At 41.1% G+C, this 16,814-nt stretch overlaps 1 protein-coding gene across 1 annotated transcript; it reads right to left on the bottom strand.

Annotated features, from left to right (window-relative positions):
• Nucleotides 1-1,167: 1,167 nt before the first annotated feature.
• Nucleotides 1,168-11,030, bottom strand: LOC310850546 (tetraspanin-6-like). The gene is made up of 7 exons (XM_083752068.1): nt 10,600-11,030; nt 9,196-9,384; nt 7,769-7,843; nt 5,733-5,828; nt 5,036-5,185; nt 1,725-1,808; nt 1,168-1,349 (listed from the first exon to the last, which is right to left on the bottom strand). Exons 1-7 carry the CDS (start codon nt 10,747-10,749, stop codon nt 1,281-1,283), a joined length of 813 nt encoding a protein of 270 aa, XP_083608194.1. The 5' UTR covers nt 10,750-11,030; the 3' UTR covers nt 1,168-1,280.
• Between the last annotated feature and the right edge of the window lie 5,784 nt (nt 11,031-16,814).

Below are 16,814 nucleotides of genomic sequence, written 5' to 3'. Positions count from 1 at the left end.
CACACACACACACACACACACCACTTCCTCTAAGCAGGGCATATATCCTTTCGGGGGGGGGGAATGATCAGTGCTGCTCAAACTGGCCTGGGGAATTAGCAGTGGGCCTCGGGGCCACAGCCTGCCTGCTGCCTCGCCCGACTGCCAGCAGAACCCCACCAGCACACGGCATCGTCACATGTGGAAGTGGAAGTAGGTTAGAAGGCAAGATGGTAGGACAGAAAAGCAGAGGAAATAAGGGAAATGGACAATTGGATGGATGGACCAGCTGGCCAAGTGTGGAGGAAGGGGGGGTAGGGATGATTGGGCGGGGAGGGGGGAGGACAGGAAAGCAACCCGTGATTATGATGCTGATGAACCTTCTGACCACACACAAACACACAGAGCCCCCTAAATCTTCCTTCCCACCTGGTCTCCAGCTGAGCCAGAAAGCTTCTACTGCCCAGCTCCAAGGTAGCAGCTACCTCCTTCTTCTTTGGCGATCACTTGTAGCTGAGTAAGATTGTCTTCCATAAACACAGTTTTAATAATGAGTCCATATCTCATAAGGACAAGCAAGCATTGGGCAGTTTTGCTGAGAAGTCAACAGTAGTGTATGCATACCAAGTAAAGATGGTTGGGAGATGGGGAACTACACACACACACACACACACACCAAAATAGGAAAGAAGCAGAGAAGAGAGGGAAACTTATTAAGAGAAAGAAATTGAAGTAAAAAAAAAAGGAGCACGAAGGAAGAATGAAAGAAACTGGTAGCTTGGGGTAGGTCCAGAGGGCACATGCTAAGAATTAAAGAGTGGAGAAGAAAGCATAGGAGCTGCATAAAGACACCAAGAGGCAACGTGTGGGGTGAGTAGGTGAGGACCTATACAACAGCAGCACCTCTGCATAAAATTCTGCATTAAATGGGGGGGGGGGGTGGATTCATAATATCTCCAGAGCCACAATCTCTGTCCTGAGACAAGCTCAATTGTGGCAGGAAGTTCCATAGAAGGAACTCACGAATAACTTTTTTAGCAATTTGCAAAGAGGGATCAGATATCGAGAGAAAGAGATGCAACCGAAATGGTGCTTCCATCCGAAGCCATTTTTTGAGCAGTAGGTCTCAGTTTGTATAACCATTTGAAATGGGCCATGGGATGGTAGAAAATTTGAGAACTACCACACTGGAGTGATGTAAGTATTTTATTTATGCACTACACAACAAGCAGGACCCCCCAAAAGTGCAGAACTGTTAAATGTTTTCTTCCAATCCCAGCTGCAGAATTCACATCAGCTTCTTATTCAATATGTTCATAATTTTCTTTTAGCGTTCTCAGCAGCAGATAGCAAAATGGAATCCCAAATAGCTAGAAAGAAAGCACAGAACATACAGAAATTTTAGGATTGGGTATTTGGGTACGTGAAACACAAAGAAGGAAGACACAATAGCCAGACAGTAATCAGAACTACCGTATTTTGCTCTAGATGTATTTTTATATATACACTGGGGCAACCACTTGGCTCATTGCTTCCAATGTGAATTATAGGGATTGTCACCTTACATTAGAAAAAAACATTTTTAGAAAACCCAAATGCATCTGGCTGGTCCTTATTTCTAAATTTCGAAAGCCTGGCTCTCACATTTGTCAACATCAATATCAAATAGCACCCATCTATAGTGTTTAAATCTAGAGCTACTTGATAGACCAGTCTAACAATTCAGTTTAACACTTTGTGCTTACCTGTGCAACTCCAGCAAAAATCCCAACCCCTCCAAGTATAGCAATGTGCTCTTCAACCCAATTATTCAGTTTTAGAACACACCCCTGGAGAAAGAAAGAGAAAAACCTGATATTTTAATTGCTGCAAGGGGCACCTTCAAAATAAAACACACACACACACAAAGGGGGAGAGAGAGAGAGAGAGAGAGAGAGAGAGAGAGAGAGAGAGAGAGAGTCTTCAAATAGAGGTTCCAGTTCTTTTTATTCCTGCTGTCTAATTATGATAGACAGTAGTGATGCCCATCATTAAATCCACAGGCACCATTCCTCGACTCCCAACTCCCACCAGTGTTAGCTAAATCATATCCCCATATCTTCCTAAAGACAGTAGGTAAGGGGACCATCACAAGAGGCAAAAAAGCTGATCTCCTCTACCCTCCTCCCCAAAATGGTTGATAGATGGGAAAATCAGCAGTCATTGCTTTTTTTTGCATGGGAAACAGATGGGGAAGCCTCCAAGGGTTAAACAACAAGAACGAGAACCTCTAGCTACAAATGAATTAATGCCTCCCCCTCTTCACAAGAAAGAATCAAGGTGGAATGCAATGTCCAAGCCAGCTTGGAAGGTCTGGATGTTTTGCAACATTAAGACTCATTTATCAAGCACCAGATCAGGGCTTAGACACAACTATACATGCAGTCTAAAACAATGTAGATCATTGTCTTTTAGAAGTTTTTATCTGGAGAGCCCAGCCATGCCACATTCCTAACCTGGTCCTTCATTTAAGAGCACTTCTGGAGGCTGCTACCAAGAGTGCTGGGACCAAAGTCCCGAATCAGTTTGTGATTTTCAAACACTCAGTGAAATCCAAAAGTTACTGCAACAGAAACCTAGACCTGGCATGAGAAGAAAGCGTTAGCAAAGAAGTCACTTAAAAATGAACCAGCCCAGAAATGGCTAATGGTGAGAGATTATCAGCAGATATTTCCTTTACGTGAGCCATGCTTCCCTGAATGGGCAACCTCCTTCCTGTCTGGAAGATGGGAGTATAAGTTCTTCAGCATCAGCATTTAGAATCTGGGCAGAGTAAGATCACTGGGAGTTCAGTGGGAGTTTCAGGAAACTCCTACATGATTAGTGATTGTGCTGCTAGCTTCAGTGCACTATGCTTGCATTAATGTTACAGGAATACAATGGAAGTCCCTAGCGCGTACTCTCTCATCACAAGGAGACAAACCTTGTGCAGGGGTACACCACTGAACATCCTGCTGTTTAGGTAAATAGGATTGGTTTCTTTTCCCTTTCATAACAGTACATGGAGTTTTGCTTCGTCGTATCTGAACACCAAACCAAAGTGTTGGAATTCCAAACATTCCCCATCAACTTAGAACTCAGGACAGATCTAAAGGATGAGGGTCGTAGCCTGATGTTTTTCATGCATATTAAGTATTCCAAGATGTGCTGGTCACACTGAGAAATAAGATGTCACACCAAATTTGGTTGGGCTCACTCTGGTGTGTGTGGTGGGGTGTACACATTATAGACAGCTACATTAAGAGACAGGCGATTTAATGTGTTCTCTGTACATGCAACAGCTTTTCCTGTTCACAGATGCATTGATGTAAAATGCGCACTCTATTTACTCATTTCATTTAGCAAAACATACACACTGCTTGCGATTTACAAACAGCTATCTAAAACACTCATTTTAAAAGACCAATGAAAGCAAACCTTCAAAATAAATTGACAAAATGTCAAAATATAAAATCGGCCAATTTAGAACAGTATTACATACTGCCACATTGAAGGATCATTTGCTTGCAACTGCTGAATGGAAATTATGTCGCACTTGTAAAAGTGCAAGTTCCATAGGCTGAAATGGTAGAGTGGGCATATATTGCGATCCTTTAAGTAAACTGGTCCCAAGCTGTTAAGGGTTTTATATAGTAATGGTGACACCTTAAATTTGTCCCTGCTAACAAACTGGCAGCCAGTGCTGATCTCAGTGCAGGTGTTATATGCTGATAAGGTCTCTCTCCTGTCGGCAATTGTGCTTCATCATTCTGCGCTAACAGTAGTTTCTAGACCAAGCATAATGGGAGCAACACATCAAGTTCATTGCAGCAATTCAGTATTTACATCTGCTTGGACTACTTGTGGTTAAGCTGTACCAAGTCCAGGAACAGCTGCAGTTGCCACACAGAGTTGAAAAAAATGTGTTCCTACCTAGGCCTCCAAACACACAGCTGACTCCAAAATCACCCCCAGAATGCAAGTCTGCTCCTTTAGAGGGAGTACCTAGAGATGGGAATTGGCCAATTTCTCAGAGGTGGCAACCACTCACTCAGAGCGCCTCTATCTTGCTAAAATAGAGTTTATTTTCCCTTATCTGGTCCACCACTACATCTAGGCACCAGTCTGGGGCTCACAAGGCCTCTCCCAATTCAGATGTTATGGAGAGATGAGTGACATCAGCATACTGATGGCATCTTGCCCCAAATCTCCTAATTTTGCTCTCAACAGCTCCATATAGATTGTTATAGCACTGGGAATAAAATAGCGCCCTGTACTCCTCTGTAGCAGAACTCCAAGGGAGACAAAAAACACACTCCCTATGTTACTCTCGACTATGCCTTATGGGGTTGGGGGGTCAAGGGGTTGGGGGGTCAAGAGGACACATGGTTGGGCATATAGCCACAAGCAAATAACAACAACAATTTATTATTTGTACCCTGCTCATCTGTTTGCGTTGCTCCAGCCACTCTGGGTGGCTTTGAGCGAATATAAAAACCTTACTAAAACATTAAACCTTTAAAAACTTTCCTATACAGATGTCCACATCATCATGCCACATAATCTGAAATCAGTTCCACAACATGTCACAGACTATAGAATTGGATGCTTCAACTGAAGCTGCAGAGTCAAGATAATTCAGAAGTCGGGTGACTTTATCCTCACAATGTGCAGCCAGTTGTTCACAGCAGGTCCTCAAAGGCTCCAGGGGACCCTTCCCTCACAAGGGGAATCGGCAATCTCTGGACCACCTTAAATAACTCTGCTGGTTGGCTACTGGAGGCTGCAATGCTGGCTGCAAAATGTGCCCACATCACGGACCACACTGCCACTTGGGAGACATGATTATGTGCACTAATCTGTGTTTGGTTGACTTTAGAGGGAGACTTGCACTCTAGTTTTTGCCTGGCTCCAGCCCATTTTATTTGCTAGCACATCCCTAACTGGTTAGCCACTTTGAAGGATATTAGTTTCAAACACACATTTCCCTTAAGAGACAAGACATGCAAGATGTGGTTTTTGACACTATGACATTTACCTGCTGGTTAATGCCTGCTGTGTCTTTGCTTAGATCTGTGATGCAGTTTTCCACAGGTACTCTGCAACAGCTTATTGGGACAGATGAAGAGAGAGATCCAAATGTTGTGTTCAGCCAATCGGTATAGTTCTCTGCACCACAGCATTGGAACTAGAGTGGAAGGGAAAGGAATTTAGGTTGGTAAGCAGTGGAACAGATAGTGTGGTTGTTGATGAAAGCCTAACAACTCTTCTTGACAACAACAAAAAGTATGAAGAAAGATTCTACTTATACTAATATGCTATTCTGCTAAACAGGTAATCTGAAGGTGCTATGACAATTTGTCACAGCCATAGGGTGAACACTAATTTCTTTTATTCCCATTGTCAACTCTAGCCAGACAGGTTTTGCAAGGGTTTTATTTTAAGCCCTACAAAGTCTTTTTCAACCAGAGAAAATGGTGGGGCAGAAAATCTCAAAAGGCAATCATTCTATCATGCCATCTTCAAAGTTGTGCCTCCTTGACTTAGAGGGATTCTTCCCTTTTCTTTCCAGGACCAGTGGGTTTTCTGGTCTAATCCGATAGCCTTTAGATGGCAGCATAGAAAGACTGAAAAAATATATTGTTATTCACGCTTGAGCTTCTTAAAAGTTACCAGAATACTGGGCTTCACCATTAGTTCTCTGCTCTTTATAACTGAAAAGAAAGTTTGCTTACCTCTGTCTGTAAAGAGTCCACCCCTTTGGTGATCTGCACTTCTTCATTATATTTTTCCAATGTCTTCAAGGTATCGCTCAACAAAGTCTGGTGCAACTGCATTAACACACACAGGGTTTTCCAAAGGCAGGAGAAAATAATTTGCATGGAGGGGGGGTAGAGCTAAGGAGAACCATTTCTTTTTATGAAAGGACTTCAAGCACACAAGTGGAAATTGTGTCTTAATCAATCAATTGGACTCTTACTGAGTGGGCCCTTTCCCTCCACTTAGCTTGGCTCCCACAATTCTGGCCATGAAAGTTTAGGCAAGAACAGCATTTGGTACGCTAGAAGGATCCATCTAAAATAATCACTTAAATTAGGACTACACAATATTATCTTTTCTGTGTAGCAGGTAAGGAAGAGAAAGGGGAATTCAAACATCTGAGAGACACTGGCACATTCAACAGATGGATCATTAACAAGTTACAAGGTTCCAAGCATAATTACTAGACTGCATATTACTTTATTGCTTCCAAGCTAACACCCCTTTTGTACATCAACTTGCAACACATAGGGTCTCACTCAAGGCAGAAGCAGGAATGGAAATCCATTTATATATTTTGGTTAAGGAAGCACTTCTTACACTAGCTCTGGAGAAAAAATGGGTACCATCTGTGGTATAGTCTAACATTGTGCAGAAGTGTTTCCGTATTTTCTCTAGTGTTTCAGTTTAGTGGCAAACCCTATAAAGACATGACTGGCACTAATGTTTCTTGCAAGACTTCTGGTTTAACTCATTTGCTTTCTGAGGTTTATCCACCTTACCAATCGGGAAATGTAGCCAAGACAAATTATTTTCATACTTTCTCCCTCAGCCTTTCTATTCCATATTTATTGAGCACATTGTAGGCAGTTAAAAGCTTACACACAGTTAAATATCCCAAGAAAAACTCAATTCAATGCTGAAGATTTAATTAAAAATGGAATGATGTGTTATGAAGCATTTATAAAGCAAATATAAAAGAACCACATCAGGAACACCCTCTCAAATTAGAGGAATAACCTGAAGGCCTCCTGTAGGTAGAGACCAACACGTATAGAGGATAACCAGGGAAGACTTGCCCCACCAGATTCAATCCTACTTCTATGTGCTTCAGACTGAGAACATGGGCTTCAGGACTGGGAAGATCTCTTCATTCCACACCAGTTTTGACCAAAAGGCCTGTTCCAGTTACATGAATTAGTAGACCACGGCTGGTTTTCAGGCTATTTTGCATGTGGGATTCAATCACATATTGGCAAATTCAGGTTGGAGTAGTCTTCTAAACCTGCTGCCCAAAAGTAAGACACAGGGGCAGGTAGCCTATGTGACTGAGGGGACAATTCAGCAGTAATTAATTATTTATTATTATTATTATTATTATTATTATTATTATTATTATTATTTGTACCTCACCCATCTGACTGGGTTGCTCCTTTCGGCGGCTTCCAGCAAATACAAAAACTTGATAAAACATTAAATATCAAAAACTTCCCTATACAGGGCTGCCTGCAGATGTCTTCTAAAGGTTGTATAGTTACTTATCTCCTTGACACCTGATGGGAGGGCATTCCACAGGGAGGGCACCACTACTGAGAAGGCCCTCTGCCTGGTTCCCTGTAACCTCACTTTTCACAGTGAGGGAACTGCCAGAAGGCCCTCAGAGGTGGACCTCAGTGTCTAGGTTGAAAGCTGGGGGTGGAGACACTCCTTCAGGTATACAGAGCCAAGGCTGCAAGGACAAGCTATAGGATTGGGAACGTTTATTTAAAAAGGTTTTTGTTTTATTGGAGGGGGACTGAGAAGGAAATAAATACCTCCTTGCTGTGGAAGGTGGTAAGCACAGGAGTGTTATGCATCGGTTCGAAATAATAAAATATGTGCCCATCCCACTTACTGCAATTGCCCACTTCTCTTTGAGAATATTGACTTTAGGTAAGACTCTAGTTCTACATCTTTCCAACATCACCCAAAAACTATTTAAGGTGGTGCCTTGTTTTAGCACAAAACTTACCTTATGTCTGTAAGTGTAGGCGACAGCACCAACTGAGATTTCAAGTACCAACAGTGCCAACAATATGCCTATGAACTAGAAACGAAGAGTTGCTTTCAGCTTAAAGGTCATTTTCTTAACAACAACAACAAACATCAGGATTGTGCTAAGTGGTTTTTAAAAAATAATTGCAGAAAATTGCATTGGTGCCCTCATTTTTTTCTTATTTATCTACCCAGGTCTCCCACATCCCCTAGTCTAATTTTAATTTATCTGAGATGCCAAGTTGATTGTATGATGCCTACAGAGCCAAATTCAACATTTTGTCCATTATCACTGGCACCAATATAGATTAAGAGATGAAGTCACACTTAGGAATAGTCAAAATCAAATGGCTGATCATATCTAAGTTCAGCCTTCAGGTCCATACATGGTAAATTAACCTGCTGTGGTTAAAGTGTATACCACTGTTTATATGTTCACTTCTAAAACAACATATTTTGGGGCATGTGTTCAGTATTAAAAGCCAACAGGCACACACTCAGATGGAGTAGTTTTCCCAGCTGAACAAGAGAACAGGGTTTGAGATGAAGAACAGTTACCTACATAGGCAGGATTTTTAACTTATCACAAAGTATACTCAAAAACTCCTTCATATAAAGATATGTACACATCAGCGGCTTAAAACACAATGCATTTGCACATTGCTAAGTACACCAGAGAGGTGGCAGGGATACCTGTTTGGTACCCCCTCCAATTCCCATTTGTGAAGTTGTCATTCACACACATGCTGCCATCTGTGCATTTGCAATGGATGTCTCAAAGTTACACACCTCAGCTCGTCTGCGAATGGAATGTGGTTTAATTTGCCTTTTGGATTGAAGCTGGTTTGAGGGAAATCACATCAAACAGCAGTTTTTCCTCAATAAACCATAGGCTAGCTCTGCATTGTGGGTAATGTGTGTACGCAGATTCAAAAGCCAGCAATAGGAACACAATACAGACAGAGTAATGGCTAATGTGTACATGGCCTATGGTCTTCAGAAGGTTTTTACTTGCTCTAAAGATAGGTCATTATACCGTTTTCTCTGAACCTAATCTGTTCTGAGTGAGGGTGGGGAAATCAATTGTGCAAGATTACTAGTTTATTTCTTCCCTATATCTTATGCTTAGGCAACAATACATTTATTATTTGTGGTTGTCAGGACGGTTGCCTAGCATAGTTCTTCCTGTTGGTATTACAAGGAATTAAAAGAATGGGTGAGAGACCTAAGCACACCTCCCCATTGAATTACACAACCCAGATAAGAAAGCACTGCAACTTAAAAAAAAAAAAATCAGTTACAGTATGGCATCTCTTGACCCAGCCCTCCTCTGTGCCTTCAGCTAAATTTAAAGGCCTACTCATGCTTTGGATCTGACTTAGAAATCTGGGTGTCATTACTTACCAATTTGATCAAGGTAGGACTGTGTCTTAGTAGAGCAACTTTCCCAAAGGCTGACGAAAGGACAACAAGTGTGCCAATAACTGTTATGATCACAGGGACTTCTGAAGCAGCATCATTTATCACTACATAGATATCACGGAGCTTCACCTGAACAGATACTCCAATGCACATTAACACAACTCCAGAGACCTAGAATGTTAAGAGTCAATAAAAGAAGCTGTGAAAGCTTACTCTTGAGGAAACATGCATATTAGTCACACAGTTTATAATAATAATTTAAAAAATGACAAACAAGCATTGTGTGACTTGTTAAATTGCCCCCTAGTCTCTGCATTAAGGACTGCTTTAATTTCCCCATTGTAAATCTGATTGCAAATGATCAAGCCTTGGTGTATCATCCTGCATGGGCTGGCTGTTCCTATGTAGAATATAAAAGCTAATTTATATCAGTACAGTACTCTTTCAGGCTTTGTTTTTTTACCAGTTCTAAGTTGCATCATGGAGGGCCTGGACTTGTACTGCCTTTCCGTTTCACCCATACCACCTCTTTATCTCAATATAAATACAACCAGTTTTGTATTCATCCTTTTTCTTAAGTTTTGTGTTGCATAAGCACTTCTTTTTAGGAAGGAGGCCAATAGGAAAGTCTGACTTTCTCATTATGTCTCAATACAAGGGGAGCCAGTGTGGTTAAAGTGTTGGACTAGGACCTTGGAGACCAGGGTTCAAATCTCCAGTTTGCCATGAAGCTCGCTGGGTGATCTTGGTCTAGTTACCGCCTCTCAGACTAACCTACCTCAGAGGGTTGTTATGAGGATTAAATGAGTTGGGGAAGAGCCACGTATGCTACTTTGAACTCCTTGGAAAATGGTGGGATATAAATGCAATAAATATAATAATAATGAAAAGAATAATAATGATGCCTAATAAGAACCCAGTCCTATTGAACGCAATGGTTTTTACTCATTGGGGTTAGGATTACAGCCTTATTTTCTCAAAAACTGGGAGCATATAATTTTTGTTAAACAACACTGGATGACCAAGCAGATTTTAATACAGTAGAACCATTTTAACTTGTTAAAAGAGGCTATGTTCATTAACACTGTACAACTTGAAAGGTTGCTAGAGAATTATCTAGAGTACTTTTTACACAGAAACCTTACAGTGACATATTAAGACTTCTAACCTATAACAGTTACAAATCTATACAATTATTGGAAAGCACAGCAGTAGAACAACTAAAACAAAACAAGAAGCTGATTGCACACAAACACAATTCAATTTGTAAGCACAAAGAATGTTTCACTCAACAACAAAAAAGCTATGTAATAGATTATACAGCTTCTACTCAAATCACTACATTTCAACACACAAAACCTAAATATGCCACTAAAAGTAACTTACCCAATAAAAGAAGATAGCCAGCCAAAAACAAATTTTAACAAATCTTTCAAAATTACTAATCCCTTTTTCATTCATCTTGCTTACTAACTTCTGTCTTACACCTCCTGAATAACCAGTAGTGATGATAGATATACTAACTCTAATGTGCATTCAATTGTTGCACTTGTCACCAATTTCAAGTTAATTATCCTTTTAATGGAAAATGTCAAGTGCTTTATAGAGAGGAACAGGTTTGTTAAGAGTCCTAAATCACTTATTCTGGAGTAGTGTGGTAAAGCAAACTAAATCAGCTGTGGTCACATAATGCATTGCTCCTGAAACAACTTGTTCCAGACTTCTATATGTTGAATTACCAGTCACTATGTAGGGATAGAGATCACTCCTCATGCCTTCTAATTATCAATACCAACATCCATAAATGAAGTAAGACACTTGTGCATAGTCATTAGCTGTGTACAAAAAATAAAATAATAAAAAAACCAGTCTGGATGACAAAAAGTAAAAGTTAATCAGAGAAATTCAGCTTACAAAATAATTGAAAATCTTTAAAGAGTTCTGAAGTACCAGAAAATTTGTTCACTACTTTCTCTGGTCCTAAGAAAAATATTGTCCTATTGTGGATTTTTCAATCTGAATGGTAGTACACTGCAGAATAAATATAGGAAGGAAGCTATCATCAAACCCTGATATTTTAATGGCTGTTATTCTGAAAGCATCTGGGCTTTATCACGGAAGCTGTTGCAGAATCTGAAATACTGAAAAGTTCAGGAATGTTTTTAAAATAGAATAAAGGGTCTAGTTCTCATGGTTGTGGTGAAATGCTTAGAAAACAAGCTTTGCCTACTGATGTAAAATACTGCTTCCATATGCCATTGCAAGGAGACCATGCAGTCCAGGTCCAACCAGTCATTAGTAGTATTCTCGAAGCTTTTCAGAGACAAGAACACCTAATTGTGACTTGCTCTGCAGTAGATGTACCAACAGACCAGTAAAGCCAGAACGCAAACATTTTTTCTCATCATTGACTTGTCTTAAACAAATGTAACTAACTTATTAGATATTGTTGGTGAAAGGTGATGCTAATTAGTGTTGTTATCTGCAACTGCAATTGCAGATACAGTATTGACTATTTTTTTTTAACTAATAAATTAAAGAAAGAAACCAGGCCATGTTCCAGCTTGACCAGAGGGGGATTCTTGAGTCCGTGCTTTGCTTTTTTAAAAAATTAAAATCTCAGGACTCAAAAGTATCTCCATTTAGCAACCGTCCTTTGCCAGCAAACAACAGCTTATATTGGCGTGCAATCAAAGCTGGGTGCAAGAACAGCCATGTCTGCACCTGCATGGAAAAATTACTAGGACTTCTTGCCAGTGTACATTAATATTAACAGTCTGTTTTTCACTCCCCCCCCCCCACCAAGTATGAACCAGCTCCCAGCATTTTACCACTGTGTCCCAGACCATGTCTCGGCTTTTATGTCTATGAACAAAGCAATAATAATGGCCAAACGCAGAACCTGGCAGTCCTGCTCTTGGCAGGAGAAAGTCTATGGGGATGTTATTATTATTATTTAAGCCTACAGAGCTCCAGCCAGTGCAAGTGTTGAAGTTCGGCATTTTTGTGGCTTGCAGGCATTAGAAAGTTAGGCATTCCCAGCAAGCTAGCCCCCCCCCCCCACACCATCCAGCACTCTAGGCACGAGAGTCAAAAGAATATTTTGGGGGGATTGTACTGTAGTCAACATTCCAGATATCACTGAACTACAACTCCCATCAGCCTTACCCAGTATGGCCAATAATCAGGGATGATGGGAGTTGTAGTTCACAACATGTTTGTATTCCTGTTTGTAACCTCTGGCTCCCTTGCTAGGTTTCTGAAAATATTGCTGGAGCTTTAACAGAATGAATCTCTCCCCACTCCAGTTCTATATTTCTGTCTTTCATTGCACTCGTGATGGCAAAGCAAAGAGAGTGACTGAGTAGATGAAGTCTCAGGTGTGATGCTGATATGCCATATGTGGCAATGTGAAACAGAGTCCTTTCAGTGGTGGCACCTAATCACCTTTCCAGGAAATATTCACTTGATTCATGCTTGGGCTGACAGGCTAAGGCTCTGCAAATTCAGAGGGCCTTAGGTTCAGAATACAACTAGCCGTCCTTATTCCTTATCTGGGTCTGCTGTGCTCTTTTACTGCTGCTGTTTCGTTTTGTTTGAAATAGCTTTGTTTTTATACGGTTCAGGAAGGCAGCTCAGTAGATTCTGAAGGATAATTATATAAGATGGATTCTAAACATTTTTAACTAAATGCATTTAATATAAGTGAATCTTAACATAAAGAGGTCCTAAGCACTTTAAATGTAAGCAATGTGTGAATTGTTCCTGAGAGATCTGAGTATTCCAGGTTTCTTTGCTTTTAGTGGATTAAATGTAGAATGCCTAGAATAATATTCTTTGACCCTGATTGTAGTTGATCTCTTCATTACCAGTCAAGCATTTTACATGCAAATCCAGGAATGTCACTATTCCATTGTTCACATTTTCAACTCCAGCTGCTTAGATAATTGACTTCATTTGCGATTAAAGTGTTTCCATAATAAACAAAAGGTTGTACATGTGGTGCCATTTCAGAACCTTTTTACTGCTAGTAAGCTAGAGGAAGAGGCTCTCCTCTGTAGCTCTGAAATGTCTTCAGATTTTGTGAGGCCAAATTGCAGGTGTGCTCCAGCATGACACGTAACAAAAAGAAACATTTTTAGTCTTAAAAAAGAGAAGAGATATACAAGTTTAGGGCATGAGCCAGTGAAAGTAAACTCCTTAGCAGCACATTCCTATGGAGATCTATTCAGAAGTAGCTCCCATTTAATTTGATTGGGCTTTCTCCATGGGTGTGGCAAGGATTTGTTTTAGAGGGGGGCAGAACCAAGTTATTTGAAATACAGTTGGTCACTTAGTTAAGTATTTTTATTTATTTACTTTGTTGAGGGGGCAGCTGCCTCTCTGCCACCCCCATGGCTATGCCCATGGCTTTCTCCCAACTAAACGTGCATAGTCTAAATCCTGTTTACTCCAATGTGAGAATTAAGCAGGTATAAGAGATAGAATTATAGAGTTGAAAAGGGCCATGATGGTCATCTAGTCCAACCCCCAGCGATGCAGGAATCTTTCCCCCAATGTAGGGCTCAAACCCACAACCCTGAGATTAAGAGTCTCGTGCTCTACCGGCTGAGCTATTCTTCAATAACACACAAGACAATACATATGCCAAACAGAACAAAATATAATAGGACAGAACACATGCAAACATTAGATAATGTACTCCCCACAACACAAGCACCACATAGGACACAACAGAATGCAATACAATGCAGCACACACAAAGAATGTGCAAAATTGTCACACATTGTATGGCATTATATCCTACAGGGTTGCTCATCGGTGGAGGTATAAACACCTTTAGTAATGGAAATGCTCACACATGTACCAGAACAGTTAGCAACGGCCTTGGTGCTTAGTTGGGTATATATGCACAGAAGTTAACAACACTGGGTGGTATTGTCATGTGTAACCAGGGTTGCCACCCATCCCTAGAAAAATGTGATCATTTGTTTGAGAAAAGTGTCACCTGTCCTGTTTTGATGCCTTTTTCATGTATTCAGTCTCTTCTTCCTCCCCCAAACTATGCAGGCAGAGGGTGGGTCTGGTGGGAGGAGGAGAGCGAGAACCGGAGTGGGGGTTTGTGCAGGCAGAGAGTGGGTCCATGAGGAGGAGAGCTGAGAGTGAGAGATGGCTGTGTCAAAGAAGTCTTAAATCTACATTGCTCTTGCAACAGTAGTTAAAGGACCCTGCATAAACATCTTCAACTCACATCCACACCACTCCATATCCTGTGGGATGTTATTATTACTAGAGCAGTCATTTTCCTGTTGCCTAGAATGGACCCATAGGGGAATGTGGCTCCAGACAAGGGAGACAGGGAGGATGTCCTGTGTGTGATCAGGGAGATCGGCATGACTCTAGCTGACTAGATAAAAGGGCTGGCCACGCAACCATCTCCCCCTTGAACTCTTGCTCCCCTGGCTCTTAGCCAGCGCATGGCTCAACCTTCACATGCAATGGAACCCACAAGCAGAAAGTCTGAGATGTAGCTCAGACTTCTTTTCACTGTAACCACAAGATAAAGCCTGCCTTCAGATTGCTGCTGTGAGCTGAGTGTGAGTAAAACTTTGTTCTTACTTTTAAAGAAGACTGTGTTGTGTTATTATTATTTTAAGAGGGAAATAAAGGGGAAACTTACCAGGGACAAGCCAGGATGGATTGCTTAATTAAAGGATTCTAATGAATCATCAGCTTGCTTCCAATAAGTTGCAAAGGGAATGTGCTCTGCTGTTTACTCACTAGCGTAAATATTAGTAAGGAGGAATAATATCAAAACAATATATCTTCTCCTACCTTCCTTAACATTCTCACATATCCATTGCTCGTTTTTTACTGTAACTCATTTTAGGCATCTCTGTTCCTAATCTTCTAATAATCATCTCTGAACTGCAGTATTTACAGTTCAGCTTCAATCATCTGCTTCCCTAAATGCATCCACTCAGTAACTTTATCCTGCTTTTTGTTTCATACAGAAGCCGCTTGAAAATTCTCCTTGGGGTTTGTAGTCTATAAGCTTGGAAAATTGCAAGTACAGTGGTACCTCAGGTTACAGAAGCTTCAGGTTACAGATGCTTCAGGTTACAGACTCCACTAACCTAAAAATAGTACCTTGGGTTAAGAACTTTGCTTCAGGATGAGAACAGAAATTGTGCAGCAGCGGCGCAGGAGGCCCCATTAGCTAAAGTGGTGCTTCAGGTTAAGAACAGTTTCAAGTTAAGAACAGACCTTAAGGTACCACTGTATCACCATTAGGCCAAAGAATGTGCCTTAACAAGGCATAAGCCCATCAGGACTCTGCTTCCTAAACATGCCTCTGTAGCAGCTGTCTGAAAAATGTTTATAGCTTTCAAAACAATAAGTGACCAGTTAGGAGCAACATAATATATTAAGGGTCCACAGCCAGGACCCACATCCTGTGCCTTCAACACTGTACTTCCATAATGAGTAAACAACAGAGTCCTGTGGCAGTTTCAGGACTAACAGATTTATTATAGCATAAAGTTTTTGTGTGGAAACTACTTTCTCAAATACATGTAGTTAGTTTTTAAGCAAGATTCCATTAAACACTTTTTTGTGTGTGTTTGCTTCTGCAAACACAACCCTGAAATTGGAGGGTGAGGGGAGCTGAATCGTTACAATAAAAACATTTTTAAAAAAACAACTCCAAACATAATTAACTGACCAACAAGGGTGGTTCCAACTATATACTCTTCCACCTCTATCCCAGGTATGTGTCTAGGTAGTTTGTTGGCTCAAACAATGAGCCAGCCTAGGCTGTTGAAGCCTTCTACTGCTGTTGTTTAGTCGTGTCCGACTCTTTATGACCCCATGGACCAGAGCACGCCAGGCACTCCTGTCTTCCACTGCCTCCCGCAGTTTGGTCAAACTCATGTTGGTAGCTTCGAGAACACTGTCCAGCCATCTCGTCCTCTGTCATCCCCTTCTCCTTGTGCCCTCAATCTTTCCCAACATCAGGATCCTTTCCAAGGAGTCTCCTCTCCTCGTGAGAGAGTATTAAAGTATTCCAAGTATTCCAAGAGTATTCCAAGAGTATTAAAAGAACTGGCAGATGTGATCTCAGAACCACTGGCAGTCATCTTTGAGAATTCCTGGAGAACAGGCGAAGTCCCGGCAGATTGGAGGAGGGCAAATGTTGTCCCTATTTTCAAAAAGGGGAAAAGAGAGGACCCAAATAATTACCGCCCAGTCAGTCTGACATCAATACCAGGGAAGATTCTGGAGCAGATCATTAAGCAAACAGTCTGTGAGCACCTAGAAAGGAATGCTGTGATCACCAATAGTCAGCACGGATTTCTGAAAAATAAGTCATGTCAGACTAACATGATCTCGTTTTTTGACAGAATTACAAGCCTGGTAGATGAAGAGAACGCAGTGGATGTAGCCTACCTTGATTTCAGCAAGGCATTTGACAAGGTGCCCCATGATATTCTTGTAAAGAAGCTGGTAAAATGCGGTCTTGACTATGCTACCACTAGGTGGATTTGTAACTGGCTGACTGACCGAACCCAAAGGGTGCTCATCAATGGTTCCTCTTCATC

Source organism: Podarcis gaigeae, assembly GCF_964106915.1.
Source record: "Podarcis gaigeae genome assembly, chromosome: 1".
Lineage (NCBI taxonomy): Eukaryota > Metazoa > Chordata > Lepidosauria > Squamata > Lacertidae > Podarcis > Podarcis gaigeae.
The sequence above is the reverse complement of the archived record's forward strand: the minus strand, read 5'-3'. Positions and strand labels throughout refer to the sequence as shown.

What these genes read in the sequence shown, in the direction of transcription:
- LOC310850546 (XM_083752068.1), bottom strand. Translation starts at nt 10,749, where the DNA reads ATGCACATTAGAGTTAGTATATCTATCATCACTACTGGTTATTCAGGA. An exon ending in GTCCTACCTTGATCAAATTG is followed by an intron (nt 7,844 to 9,195) that starts GTAAGTAATGAC and finishes CTTCGTTTCTAG; the next exon opens with TTCATAGGCATATTGTTGGC. An exon ending in CCTACACTTACAGACATAAG is followed by an intron (nt 5,829 to 7,768) that starts GTAAGTTTTGTG and finishes GTGTTAATGCAG; the next exon opens with TTGCACCAGACTTTGTTGAG.